Source organism: Xiphias gladius, chromosome 17 (assembly GCF_016859285.1).
Source record: "Xiphias gladius isolate SHS-SW01 ecotype Sanya breed wild chromosome 17, ASM1685928v1, whole genome shotgun sequence".
Classification (NCBI taxonomy): domain Eukaryota; kingdom Metazoa; phylum Chordata; class Actinopteri; order Istiophoriformes; family Xiphiidae; genus Xiphias; species Xiphias gladius.
The window spans coordinates 23,479,317-23,493,876 of NC_053416.1; the positions used below are offsets into that span (position 1 = coordinate 23,479,317).

A 14,560-nucleotide genomic window follows, 5' to 3' on the forward strand; every position below is an offset into this window, starting at 1 on the left:
CACTGACCGACTCTGAGAGAAAACACTTCTTCCAAAAAGCCTGCAGGAACATGAGCTGTTGGAAGAAAGTTTTCAAAACACACTTTTGCTTACTTTGGACTTTGGAACAGTAAGACTTTAAAAATTATAAGAAGAAGAAAAAAATCATACAAGTTCAGGATTCTTTTGTGATGGCTGTCAGTTTTCAGGATTGAATAAAGCGTTTGTTCCGATTTTCCCAGTGACCAAATTGGATTGAATTGAAACCAGTCGAAAAGTGGTATACTTTCAGTAACAATGGAATAAAAATTACAAAACCATATTTGTCAACTGCATCTCATACCTTTTGAGAAAATGTACAATATGCATCAAGGAATCAAAGTTTAAAACCTGAGTGCAGTGAATAAGCCTTTGCCCATGTTTCTTCAGTGTGATAAAGTTATCTTTTCGGAACATTATCTTTTAATTATGTTCATTCTGAATTAACTTCATGACATTAGCTTTTTAACGGGTGTAGACTGAGGGTGGGTGGTCTTATCTTACAAAATCTGTCTCTATGTATTATTGCATATATATATATAGGCATTATATATATATAATGCCTGTCTGGGGCCTTAAATAGCATTTCATTATCCTGGTTATACAAACGTTATAAACAGAAAAGAAATAGACTAATATTTTTTGGCTCAAAATTTCTTGCTTGAATTTCTCTTCATAATAGCTTGAGAGAAGAACATTTGCACCTTAATTTCTAAGTGATTAATTTGAAAAAAGCAACAAGGTCAAACAAAATAAAAGGTCTTAAATGTTTTAATGGCTGATGAAGCACTGATATGTAACAGGTACAGAACACTGAAGGTCAAAGTGTTTTAAGAATGCAAAGGCTGTGTTGATCTACAGCATTCACCTAATGAGGCTTGTGTTCTATTAAACATAATTTATAGGGATACCGGCTGCAGTGCAGTATAGTAAAAGGTCCCAAAAGGTCACGGGTTTACTAATCACAATTCTGATACACAAAATGTGCTTGTTACATAAAAAAATTAGCTTGTTAAGTAAAAAAGTAAACAAAAGTCTAAATTCAAACACAGTATTTATACTTTCTATTTACAGTGTACATATTTACATTAAAGCTTTTCCAAACACTACCAAATACCTACAGTGTTGAAAGGGCTTTTAAGTCCAAAAAACTTTCTTAAGATTTAATGACAATCCCTTCCCCACCTCTGAGGCACCAGTGTAGTATAAAAAAATTACATAGAAGACAGTTCTGTACAGTTTTGACAATGTCTTCGCTCTTGTTAGCAGGGGGCTGAGGCACACTGTGAGCTGTTAGATCGTTGGCATTCTTTGTCATTGTGCTCAGTCAGTTTGAGAATGACGACCTTCCTCTGGAGCTGCTTAGGTTCCGGTGGAGCGGGCTGTTCAGCTACTGGTTGCATTGACTTCTCAGTAACTAAGTCCTGGCAGTCCTGTGGCAACAGCATAGTAATGATGTTTGAGTATCCACCCTGCACTGCCAGGTGTAACGGGCTAAGCCCCTGCCCGTCTGACAGAGTACCACCATCTGGACAGTGAAGGAGTAGCTCCTTCAGGACCTCACAGTGTCCGCTCTCTGCAGCCAAGTGGCAAGGGGTGCGTAGGGCCTGGTTGGATCGGTTTGGGTCTGCCCCCTCTTCTATCAACATCTTGACAGTGGCCAGGTGGCCTTGCCGGGAGGCTAGGTGGAGGGGAGTGAGTCCGTGGGTGTTCTGGGCGTGGATATCCGCCTGGTGTTTGATCAAGAGGCGAGAGGTGCTGGTGTGACCCGTCTCTGCCGCCACATGTAGCGGTGTGTTTAACCCAGCAGACTTCATGTGAACATCTGCTCCTAGTTCAATCAGGATCCGTGCCACTCGGTACTGCCCCCTCTGGGATGCCAGATGCAATGGTGTGCGGCCGTCTGTGGTCTGCCTGTTCACGTCGGCAACGGCCTGCTTGACCAGCAGCTTGACGATACCCAGATGCCCTTGCCAGGCAGCAAAATGGAGCGCCATCCAGTTGTCCTTGCCCTTGATTCGGACATCAGCACCGCGGCTCAGCAGCACCCGGATAACATTCTCCTGACCGTGCTGGCAGGCAACATGAGCCGGTGTGCGTCCCTGGCCATCGGTCTCATTGATGGCCGCCCCCCGGTCCAGCAGCAGGCGTGTGATTGCCTCGTCTCCATTCTGGGCAGCCCAGTGCAAAGCTGTGTACTGGTCCTCGTCTTTGGCATTGATGTTGGTGCTGCGCCGACCGAGCAGAAGTTCTGCCAGGGGCTTCAGGTGCTTCTCCGTGGCCAGGTGGAGGGGAGTGGAGCCACGGGCATTGGCAAAGTTGGGATTGGCATTATTCATGAGGAGGAACTTGACGGCCTCTTCGTTGTTCAAGGTGATGGCGTGGTGGAGTAGACTGCCTCCCCCGTCGAGGAGAAGGTCGACATCCTGAGGCTGGAGGATCTTCATCAGCTTGGCAGTGTCTTTGGTCCTGATGGCTTCACACAGCTTCCGCTTCTGGACTTCAGCCGAATCTGAACAGTGAGGACAAAAAGAATAGGTTTAACGCAAAGGTCACAAGTAACAATCTAAAAAGTTACAAATATACTCATCATTAGCTGGGAATCTTTCTTGCGTGAATTCAAGTAATCATGATTGAACAGTATTGTTATTTTTCCATGAATAATAGTTCCAGTTGTAGGTTGTAAGCTCGTACCACATGTGCTTTCTTTCTCAAAAGACAGCGTTATAGAGTCTTGGGAGGAGAAGGCTGAATCTGCAGAGGAGATGCCAGACAGTCTCTTGCAAGTGTTCTCTTTGCTGTGGCAGCTATCTTCCTTCACTCGATCAAAGCTCCTAGAGATCCCAGAATCCACCTGGCTCAACAGCTCTGATAGGCTGTAATCTTTTTCCGGCAACATAGCAGACTTTGGACGCACTGGCTTATTGTCTTTGACCTGTAGAGAAAAAAGCCTGGTAAGCATATTTGAACAAGCTGTTCTTTGACGCTCTGTACATTCCATTACATTTACACTCAGATATGTAGCTGCCAGTCTCACCCAAAGCCACTTAAAGTGCAATGGATATTGAATGTTGACATTGTGATAATTTGCTGAACTTAAATTTGATCTAGTCAAAATGGTCTGATCACATACGGAAGCTGAAAACAGTTTATCTTCTGTCCCTACAGATAGATATCATTGAATAACTGCTGTCATTTCTCATGAGCAGGATATTTGTTTCTAGTCACGTATACAATAGCGCAACTATGGAAATGACAAAGCAGCACACAGGTCAACAATCCCATCAGTTGACATTCCTCTTTTGTGATGTAATTGTTGATCAGGATCAAACATTTACACAATATCTCACTTAAAAAATGTCATAATAATGTCTAGAGATAAGCCTCTCCTTTTCCGGGTGTGTAGTTATACATTAACGAGAAATGTGGTGCTGTGATGTTGTACCTGATCACTAGTGAGTGCGTTTGGGGATGTAGGCTCTGGCTCTGATGTAGATAAGGTTGGGGTCCTAGGCTCCTCCTGAGGTTTGGAGCAGAGCTCCTCAGCTTCAGACGTGATTTCTGTAAGGACAACAGCTCTGGGGGTCAGGTTTCAGTAATGGCTCGGATGGGATTAGGGAATACAAAAGGGGAGAAAAAGCAGTACTAAAAGTCGGAGACAAAAACATCAATTTAACAGATGGCTGCGCTAAGAGCCGTCCACAGAGTGTGTAATTAAAGGAATAGGATCATTTGTGTGTAATGGTGATTTACTTGCTGTTATCACGATGGTAAAGAAGTTTACGGGTCATATCTTCCAATTTAAATGATTGTTTTGCTCCATGTGCAGAATTCAGTTCAATTCCGTTTTATTTATATAATGCCAAATCATAACATACGGCATCTCAAGGCACTTTACAGAGTACAAAAAAAAAAGTAGACACATGTTTCATTTGTTTAATTTGTTTGTTGTGGGCACAGAACAAGAACTTACCCTGGAAGCTGGGTCTGGCTTCGGGGTTTGTGGCCCAGCAGCGCTGCATGAGGATCAGGAAACCTGTACAGGCTGAAGGTCGACAGCGTGGCACTGCACCCAAGTCGGGACGCACCCCCTTAACCACTTTCACCATGATCTGCAGGATATTATTCTCTCCTGGGGAAAAAAGATAAAGGTCCATTCCTCAGTTCCATCACTAACAAACCAGGTTTTATATAATCAAATCTTATCTGAAGCCTCATGTTCTGATAATAACACATGGTTTGAAGACATATACAAATAACTTGAATCATAACCTAACATGCTGCAGTATATGACAACATAACATAAGGTGCTGGAGGGAACCAGTGCTTATAGAGATAGTCAGTTATGCATGGCTTTATCTCCATCTTCCTGTGTGCTCAGATAAGAGAGTTTGTGCTCTTTTTTCTCATGGGAGCAAAATGGGAAAAGCTGTCAGAGTTCCTGGTCTGACCTCTTTCTATCTGACTGTGGGATCAGCCAAGTCAATGATTCAGAACAAACAGGTAGAGGCTTTAATCACATGTACTTCACTTCCTATTGTAGCCATAATACCCTTCGCAGGTGGAGGAAAATGGGAAGGGATGGTAACCAGGCTATTTTTCATTTTTTAATAATGTCTGGATCAACATTGGCCTTGTCAGTGCCAACTTGGCAATCCTCATCTAGACACTGATCTCCAAAAGGAGCCAAATTCCTTGAAGTGAACTGCTACCTGATATGCCTGGGAAAAAATACAGTCTGCTTGTGAGGCTGGCCCTATTCACCTGTCTGCTCTTGAATTTACCAAGTAAACACATACAGTACAACTCCTGTACACAAACATACACACACACACACACACACGCGTGCACGCGCACCTTGGAAGGTGTAACCTGAAGTGTTCACCTTAAGTTAAGTATTAACTGGAAATAAGGAAAGCCAATTATATATACAGTATAAATATACAGTATAAATTGATATTTTGCATGACTTCAGAAAACTCTTCACACATGTAAAACAAAACCCTCAATAACTATTTTGTTTTTAGTCAAGCTAGTAGTGTGGTCAGTTCACCACTGTGGTCCAGAGACTGAAATATTTCAACAACTATTGGATGGACTGCCATGATATGTTGTTCAGACATTCATGTCCTCAAGCAGATGATTCAAGTGGTCAAACCACTGTAAATCCATCAATGATAATACTGACTTGATAATATTGACTTATAGCCCAGACCTACTATCATAATTTTAACATGAGCATCAAGGTTTTAATTTTTAGGATTCCTAATTTTTTATAACTTTATTTTCTTGGAAGGAATTGCTTTTATAAAATATTAAAAAAAATAGTTTCCAATCAACCTTAAAGAATAATTCTTTGGTTTCATGCATGAATCCTACTACCATACAAGTCTTACCTTGGTAGGGTTTCCTCTGCGTGAGAATCCCCCAGATGACGATGGAGAAACTGGAATGGAGGCAAAATGAAATTGAGAGGTAAAAGAAAATATCAAACAGTATCCTTGTGCTACAAAAGTGGCACCTGGTTTTAATTCTAAGCTCAAACCTCTTACCGTATAAACCAGTGCTGTTAAACTGATAAAACATTCAATAGAAGTGAGTGAGTATATTAAAACACAAATATATACAAATGGTCTTTCTAATGTAAAACGTGAAATAAGTCATTTGCTCCATGTTTTCAATACACAATACATCATATCAAATCTATCTCCAACATTTGATGAATTACAGTGTATGGTATGAGTTAGAGCTTAACTGATCATACAGAAGGAGGAAAAAGCCATCCAGAAAGCAAACACCTATCCCAAACTAAAACCTACATTCTCACAAAAAGGCTGAAAACAGTGTGCAAACAAATCCAACCTGTATACGTCATGCTTGGTGTCCGACACTCTGTCCTTCTCTATGATGCTCTCAGGTGGCAGGTAGGCAATAGTGCCACAGAAGCCATCTCTACTGATGTCATCAGCGCGTGACAGGCCGTTCCACCGGGCCAGGCCAAAATCAGATATCTGAGACAGAAAGAGATGAGATAGGACCTTCAATCAGAGCAGCCCTGCTGCCTTTCTCATGAAGCACCGTGACTTGGATGACTAACATAGTGTGCCTGCTGAATGTGACAGGCAGCTAAGCTCTTATTATGTGCACTCAGTGGTATGATGAGGGCAACGCAGCCATGTCCCAGCCTGTTGGAGAGGAGAGGCCCATCATGTTTGTGTTGAAGAGTGCACACCCACACACCCACACATGCACACACGCACACACACAAACGCACACGCAGACACATTCACAGTAGAAGCTGAATTAATCCTGTAGGGACAGGCCCGGGTGAGGTGTTTACATCCAGGTATTAAATTCAGAAATGAAAGTTCCCACCCATTGCTCTCAACAGCATTGAGCTGTTTGGAGGCTGGACAGTGGCTGGGAGACACCTGCCTGCCCAGAGCATGTGCAGGGCTGTCATTTTAAAATGGATGAAGGGGAATAGCAAAGCACCTCACGGCTAAAATTGCTTTTAAAAACCTAAAACAGACTTTCAGCAAGCTTTGAAGCAAAAGCAGCTTGGTTTGATTTGAAATTAAACCATTACCTTCATGGGACCTCTATTGATATACTCTATGACGTCAATGAGAAGATTTTTCTTTTTCTTTCACATATTGTTACTGCTATAGAAAAACCTCAGTTTGCAGCTGTTCTGATAAGGCATTTTTTGGCAATGAAGAGTTTTGAGGGAATTTTGCCAACAGCCAAAAATGTATTATATTACAACAAAATGATTTAGACCATATTCTATAAAAGATGTGTGCACAGTACCAGCTGAAAATGATTAACTCCTTTTTCTGCCACTAATCTTAATGAAGGTCCTCTCGAGGCAGTAATGCTGGCACTTTGTGATAGACTCTTTACCTTGACGTGATAGTGAGCGTCCAGCAGGATGTTGGCAGGCTTCAGGTCCAGGTGGAGCAGCGGTGGGTTCATGCAGTGGAGGAAGTTCATTCCCACTGCAGTCTCATGGATGATGCGAAAGCGGAGCTCCCAGGGCAGCGGCTCGGTGGCCAGCAGCGTCTCCAGGGAGCCGGTCTCCATGTACTCCATGACGAGGCCCTGGGGGTCCTCACAGATCCCATACACAGGAAGGATGTATCGGAATTTGGCTGCCTCCATCTTCTTAGCCTCCTCAAGCAGCTCTGAACGCTCCCTATGTCAAAGAGGTTATTGATTATATTACTTTTACATTACACGATGTTTATGTTCCATTTTTATTGGGCTTGGTGAGTCAGGCTCTTCTGCTGGAGTGTCTAAGCCCATTTAAGAAGCTGTGTACAAGTGCAGCTGAAATGAAACATCTGTTTCAAAAGATATTGAGGTCATTATGTTTTTAACCAACCATTGCACAGCCCCAAGCTCACAGATGTTTATCAAACCTGCCCTCCCATAAAACATTTACTTAAGGGTTCTGAGGTCAGGCTTTGCTCTTTGGGCTGTAATATTTGGCATAACTTTTCTCCTGACCCAAATTCCAAGAGATTACATATCATCCTTAATGAGCTCCCAGCTATGCAGAATGTTTACCAGCATTAACCTTGGAGGCTATGGCAGGCTGACCTCTGTGGACATCTATAATTAATTTAAAAAAACCAAGTATGTGGATCATGCTTTGCCACTGCCCACTGGCTCTTTCAATGCCTTGAGGACATTCTATCCCAGCCTGGAATGCACACGGAGAGCACAGTAGGCTTAAACAGAGCTCTTGTTCTCTGTTGCTCAACCTTTGCACAGATCTCTTTATCAGTGCGCTGGCCCTGCTGACATACCTCAAACACAACTGAGCAGCTCATTCATGACCTCACTGCACATATCTCCAGCACAGGCTGCTTAAAAAACATGCAAACTCTTAATGAGGACAGATGTGACAAAGATAAATCCCTAATAAATATATGCATAGGTGAGCTGGACTGGGAATTTTTCCACCATCAATGAAATGAAATCATGCGGATGCAGTGAAGAGACTGCTGGGAATTTATTATGTGCGTAGTGTCAGCTTACTAAAAGAGTCATGTTCTATAGGAAGGAGCCTGGGTATAGTTGTCCTTTAGAGTCTGTAGAGTTGAAGGAGGCAAAAGCCCCCAAATCTGCCATGCAAGAATAATCAAGCATGAACTGAGAATATGGGCAAGCGCTTGTTTGCTAAATCCATCAACTCATCCAAAGTGCTCCCCAGCAGCCCTTCCGAACCAAACAATGTCCTTGCTTTAACAGAGAAGCCCGGTAAGACTGGTTTTACAGCTTCCTTTTATTGTCTGTGCCACAACACTGTGGCAGCCTGCAAGACCGGGAGACAAAGGTGGCTTTGAGTGCCTGTTGCTGGATGTTATGTGCGGGTCAATGCAGACTTGCAGTCAATTGACTGTTTATGTACTTTGCAAGGGTTTGGAGGTGATAACATCTTTGGTTTAGGTTCAGCGGAGGCTTTAGGTTGCACCACAAGTTTTGGGGAGGATGTCGGTCCTCTTTTTTGGCAATGCTGAAGTCAAGTTCCTGTTTGTTAGTTATCTGTTTGACATATTTTGGTGCCACAGAAAAAAAAAAAAAAAATCAGATAGCTCTCAATATCTCATATCATTTAGGAAGGACAGGTACAACTCTGCCTGTAACTTAATGTCATTTGTCTGGCATAATGTCTGGCACGCATACACATCCACAAAATGAATAAATACAGTAAAACACAAAATTGTAATTCTTTTGTGAAATCCACGCGGAGCAAAAATAAGATTCACAGTTATGCAAAATTTTACAGAATTGTAGAGGGTTGAGAAACCTCTAAAAGTGCTCTAGAAAAAGCAACCTTGCCATCCTTACTGAAATGGACGTTTAATCAAAATCAGCCCCTCTCTGAGGCCGCTGCATGATAATGTCACTGTTGATTGGGGAAATCAGCGGTGACCCTTTCATGTTTGGCCTGGTTGGAATAAGTAAACAGCTTTGTCCCTGAGCAATGTGGACTTACTTTTGCCCCGGGGATGAATCAGCCTATCAGTGCTCCCTGCAACACAACTTAACAGCATCTAAAAATCTAAACGTGGCCTGTTGTTTGCTGCTGAGGCACCCTTACAGCTGCTCTGTGTGCCCAGACTGGCAGTCAGTGAGTCACACATTCCCTGGTGTTCACCTTTCAAGAACTCTGCAGCACTGAGTGACTTTTCATCAGCGAGGTCGCAATCTTGCTTCTGCCTGTGCTTGGTCATAAATGTGTCATCAGATGATAAGGCTGAGAGACTAGAACTTCAATGTTAAACGGATCAAATACAGACGTAAAGGAGGCTCTGAACTATGCTAGAGTTTTACAGGAGCATTATCAGCTAAATTCTTTTACACTACTTGAAGTCATTCTAGGTTAACATCAGTTGATCCATGTGGCTCAACAGCTGTGACTTACTTATCATCCACATGAAGGGAGGGAGGGCACTTGATAGCCAGCCATGTTTTCCACTGTACGTGCCGGACTTTGTATACTTGTCCAAATCCACCAGAGCCAATTTTCTCCCAGCTGCCAAACTCAGAGGAATCAAAGGTCCTTAACAGCCCCATATTCCAGTTGGGAGAATCTGGGACATCCATATCCGTGCTGAGAAACCCACCACCTGGGTAAACTCCTCTTTTATTCGTCTCCAAGGCACAGTCTGGGGAAGTGAACATACACACCGACCTGCCTGCTTGTGAGCTCTTCCTTGTTTTCCCCCTTGTCTAGCTCGGTGTGGCCCCTCCCTCTCTTCAGGTGGAAAGAGAGGCTGGGCCTGGTGCGGTGACGTCACTTCCTGGTTTTGAAACTCAGGGAAGAATTCCATCGAGGCAGGCCTAAGGCACCATGCTGCCACTATATGCCTTTAGACAATCGTTTTCCAGATGCCCTAAAGTCCCGAGCTTTCTCATATTTCTGCCACGAAAAGGAGAGAATAATCTTTGTAATGAGCCAGAGTCCATGAACCCAGGAATGTGTCATTTCATAAACGCACCTTTGTACCACTGTACACCATTATCCAACTAAGGCCCCTGAGGTAAGACGAGGGAATATATCACAATAGGTGGGTTACGTGATATTGACAAGATGATTTGGAAATGCGTGGAAAAATCCATTCAGTAGAGGGGGACATCATGTTCTTTCATAGCTGGGGATTGTCATAACCTCACATACACCAGTGACAGAACTGTGTGTGAAAAAACGTGTGTACAAGTGGCTTCATGATGAAGTTCAGGTAAACTTGGTTTAATTTAGATTACTTTATGTGTTTCATTCATTCATCCATCCATCCATTAGCTATACCACTTGAGGGTTACGGGGAAACCGGAGCCAATACCTGCTGACATTAGGCGAGAGGCGGGGAACACCCTGGACGGGTCGCCAGTCTATCGCAGGGCTGACAAACAACCACTCACGCTCGCATTCACACCTATGGGCAGTTTTGAGTCGGCAATAAACCTAATCCGCTAGTCTTTGGACTGTGGGAGGAAGCCGGAGCACCCAGAGGAAACCCGCACAGGCACCGCAAGACCATGCAAACTCCGCACAAGGACGGGCCCCTGCTCCACCGGGCCATCCCCTCATTTAGTTTAGATGGATGCTTTTATTACTGTGATTATGATAATAATGATCTGTTGTACTTGTAACTTTTAGATGAATAAAATAGCAATAAAATCCACCCCTCCAGGTACATTCCACTTGTTTTTGCTATAAAAAAAACCCGTTTTGGGGTGTATATACCCAGCAGACCCTGAAATCTGCCCCGTTGGTAACTTTAACAATTTAAACCTCAGTCATAGCAATGCTTTTTAGCTAGAAATCTTAGGTATTATTGCCAAAAATGTTAAGCTAAAATAGAAATTGGAAGACCCTCTACCCAGTTGGAATGTGGGTTGCAGAAATAAATGAATGCATTATTACAATTATAACTGCATTGAAAAAATGGGCAAGCCTAAGAAGGACCTACAAAACATTAGGCAGGTGGTTTTATTGTTGTAGCTGATCGGTGTATGTCAGATATTAGATGCAAATACCATCATCATACCCTACGATTTCTTTAGCCCCCCCCCCCTTGCCTCACAAAAGAGATGCAACCCCCCTCCAATATCATCAAATTATATATTTATGGCACACAAAACAAACTGGTGAATATTCCACCCACTCTCTATTCCTGACTAGAGAGCTGCTCAGTTAGCAGTCGCTGCCACAGGATGAGTGAAATGAGCAGCTCGGTGGCTGCTGAGGAACCTGAGCACCGCAGAGATCACATGATGCCTGCTATGTAAGGCCTATGAGCTCAGATGTCTGACTATTCGTCAATTCAATTGCATGACGCCTGAGCCACATGGTTGGTGCCTCCAGACAGCTTCCAAAGATGACGAACAGCTTTGTGATGCAATTAGTTTATCTTTATCTTCAATCTTTGCAAATAGACATTTACAATAAATCTCACAAGAGAATACATGTTCTGAGGTGAGGAGTAGACCCCCCTCCCTTGTAATCCCCCCAAAATACTGACTCCTCACAATTTAGCAAAAAGGGATCTCTTTTTAATCTCTAGGTTATGTAATGGGCCTTGTATATTTTTCCACAGTTTGTTTCTACCTCCATGTCCACATATTCTGATTGAAAACTATATTAAATGTGCATACAAGCTGTGACTTTTGGATACCCTGATGCTCTGGGGCATCTACTCCATTGAGTAGATGCCATTCACTTGTGGCTTACAAGTAAATGCAAATTTAATGCGTCTCTACAAACTTAATTGTAATTCTTTTTTTGTTATTTACTTTCAGGTGGCCAACACCTTACAACCCTACCTCTCTATTTACCTGTACTTTAACGGAATAACACATGATCTCATGATATTAACCTACTGAACCCTGCTCTCCAGATTCAATTGGGAAACGAGGTATAAAGTCGAAGTCTAAATATGTCATCAGGGACACGGTTTGCGGGGAACCAGGCTTCATGTCAGCCTGCTGGCTCCCGTCACTGCAGCAGAGATCAGTGTTTGTCCCCTGAGGCTGCTGCTCTGCACTCACTCACGAGTCATTAACACGAGCAGCAGTTAAAAGGTGAAAGTCGATAGGCAGTGTGGACGGGAGCCCTGTGAGGTGAGAGTCCTCCCCTCATGTAAAGTGTAAATGTGTTCTCTGGGGCGGGATCACACCTATTGATCGTTTGAATGAAAGAGGAGCTTTCATTGGTGTGTTAATTAAATCAGCTCTCTTCGTCTGCTTCACTGCTCTGATTGAAAACAAGAAAATTAATCGGGACGGTCCACTTTCCTCCGCTGTGTGAGAAATGGCTTATATGATGATAATCACATAATCAAGAATAACACATAATCATCTTATAAATTATCAGTTCATCTGTCATGAGAAAAAAATGAATTACAATCATATCTTGGTTTTCGGAATGCCACACGCCAAGTCTCAGCCCTGTGACAGCACGTTGGCTGACGGCAGCTCAGGTTTGTGCTCATGCTGGCACCTTATTTTTTATGTAGTGCAAACCCTTTCCAGTGTATCTTGGTCTCCTCATCATTCAGTTTGTTTCTTCAAGGGTTCTTTAAAGCATGGGTGTGGGCGAACTAATTCTTCTAAGACTGCAGCTGCTGTTGTCCAGTAAATGCACAAAGTGATGGTTTGTCTGGAAATCCAGTAAGGTAGGCCCACTACTATGTTACTGATTTCATGTAGTGCTAATACTACGCTCCAAAATAGCTAGAAGGAATTCTGGATGAAGGATCTTTATCTTAAATCTTGAAAATCTTGTTTTGAGGAACTGGTTTTATTCTTGACTATTTAAGAGTGCTTTGTTTCTCTTAGTAGGAAAACAAATATTGAGTCATGAATTAAATCAATGGTGAATATTCCGAATAATACTGCTACAAAATTTGCCCCACTGTGTGAAAGATGATGCCAGGCCTTATCGCCATCTACTGGAAGTTTCATATGAAAGCATTCAGCTCCGTGATGAGACTTGGGGCCTCAAAACAGAGTGATAGACATGAACGACATGAAAAACCTATATGCATAAAGCTAAAGCTAACTTGACATTCTTAATTCTAAAATAGGGTAATGTTACTAAATCTGGTGCAGGTAAAGGTATAATAAATGTATGGGGTTTTTTTTTTTTCTGCAGAGGTCAGTGGTGGGTTAGAACATCTCTCTGTCAAACATTAACCAGCATAAAACAATAGTCCAAGAGAGAGAGTATGAAAGCCATGACCGAACCGTGGTGTGCGCATACTTGAGGTTAATAATTAAGTGAAATATTCTGGTCCAGATTATCCATCATAAAATAGCTACTCCCCATATTCATAAGAAACAGTGGCTTCAGGAAATATTAAGACTCCTACACTTTTTGCACTTTCTGTGGTAGATTTAATTTTGAATTGATAAGTTTGCCATTTTTGCCCATGAATCTACACTTAATAACCCATAATTACAAAGTGAAGACATATTTTCTCTAATTTCCAAAAGTATTAAGACCTTTTTCAGTACTTTGTAGAAGCGCCTTTGGCAGCAATTACAGCCTCGAGTCATTTTTGGTGAAGTCTCTACAAGCTCTGCCTGCCTAGATGTGGGAAGTTTATCCCATTCTCCCTGGCAGATCCTCCCAAACTTCCACCGGTGGAAGAAGTTTTCAGATCCTTTACTTCAGTAAAAGTACCAATACAGCCGTGTAAAAATACTCCATTACAAGTTAAAGTCCTGCATGAAAAATCCTCCTTAAGTACGTAAGTATTAGCAGCAAAATATAGTTCAAGTATTTAAAAACTGATTTGGTTTTTCTGACTTATGTATTATTATATATGAAATCATTAGATGATTAATCATTAGATGATCAAGCAAGTTGAGTTAGTTTGAACTACTTTATATACAGTTTTATATACAGGGACACCGGATAAATGTGAGGGTTGGTGAGATGATCCACAGGAGAGGAAAGAAGAAAAAACAGAGTTCCGATGCACAAATCTGTTTTCATTTTTTGGACTTTTTCCCTGATCCGTAATTTTTGGTGAGATATTGAATCATTTATTGAAATGAAACCATGGGAGAAGTTTGGAGGGAAAAATCAGTGTTTGGTGGAGCTGTTAACAACTCAGACATTTGAAATGTGAAATGCTGTTTGTAGGCCGTCAGAAGGTTTCATCTTTAACAATGTGTTGTATTTTAAAAGCTTGATATATTATCCATTGTGTAAAATCTTCAAAAATCTTAAAATAACTAGTAACTAAAGCTTTAAAATAAATAAATATTTCTGAAATGTAGTGGCGTGAAAGTATAAAGTAGCATAAAATGAAAATATCCAAGTAAAGTACAAGAATCGTACCTAAGTACAGTACTTGAGTTAATGTACTTAGTTACTTTCCACCACTGTGTTCAGTCAGATTTAATTGGAAGTGTTTGTGAACTTCCCATCTTCAGGTCTCTCCACGGATGTTCTCTGGGATTTAAGTCTGGGGTTTGGCTGGGACACTCAAGGACAGTTGGACACTTGTCCTGAAGCCAC

General features: G+C 42.1%; 1 protein-coding gene across 1 annotated transcript; it reads right to left on the reverse strand.

Annotated features, from left to right (window-relative positions):
• Positions 1-771: 771 nt before the first annotated feature.
• Positions 772-9,846, reverse strand: ripk4 (receptor-interacting serine-threonine kinase 4). The gene is made up of 8 exons (XM_040151434.1): positions 9,455-9,846; positions 6,925-7,216; positions 5,881-6,029; positions 5,415-5,464; positions 3,992-4,150; positions 3,464-3,579; positions 2,713-2,953; positions 772-2,530 (listed from the first exon to the last, which is right to left on the reverse strand). Exons 1-8 carry the CDS (start codon positions 9,712-9,714, stop codon positions 1,281-1,283), a joined length of 2,517 nt encoding a protein of 838 aa, XP_040007368.1. The 5' UTR covers positions 9,715-9,846; the 3' UTR covers positions 772-1,280.
• Between the last annotated feature and the right edge of the window lie 4,714 nt (positions 9,847-14,560).

What these genes read in the sequence shown, in the direction of transcription:
- ripk4 (XM_040151434.1), bottom strand. Translation starts at nt 9,714, where the DNA reads ATGTTCACTTCCCCAGACTGTGCCTTGGAGACGAATAAAAGAGGAGTT. An exon ending in ACGCTCACTATCACGTCAAG is followed by an intron (nt 6,030 to 6,924) that starts GTAAAGAGTCTA and finishes TTTCTGTCTCAG; the next exon opens with ATATCTGATTTTGGCCTGGC. An exon ending in ACCAAGCATGACGTATACAG is followed by an intron (nt 5,465 to 5,880) that starts GTTGGATTTGTT and finishes CCTCCATTCCAG; the next exon opens with TTTCTCCATCGTCATCTGGG.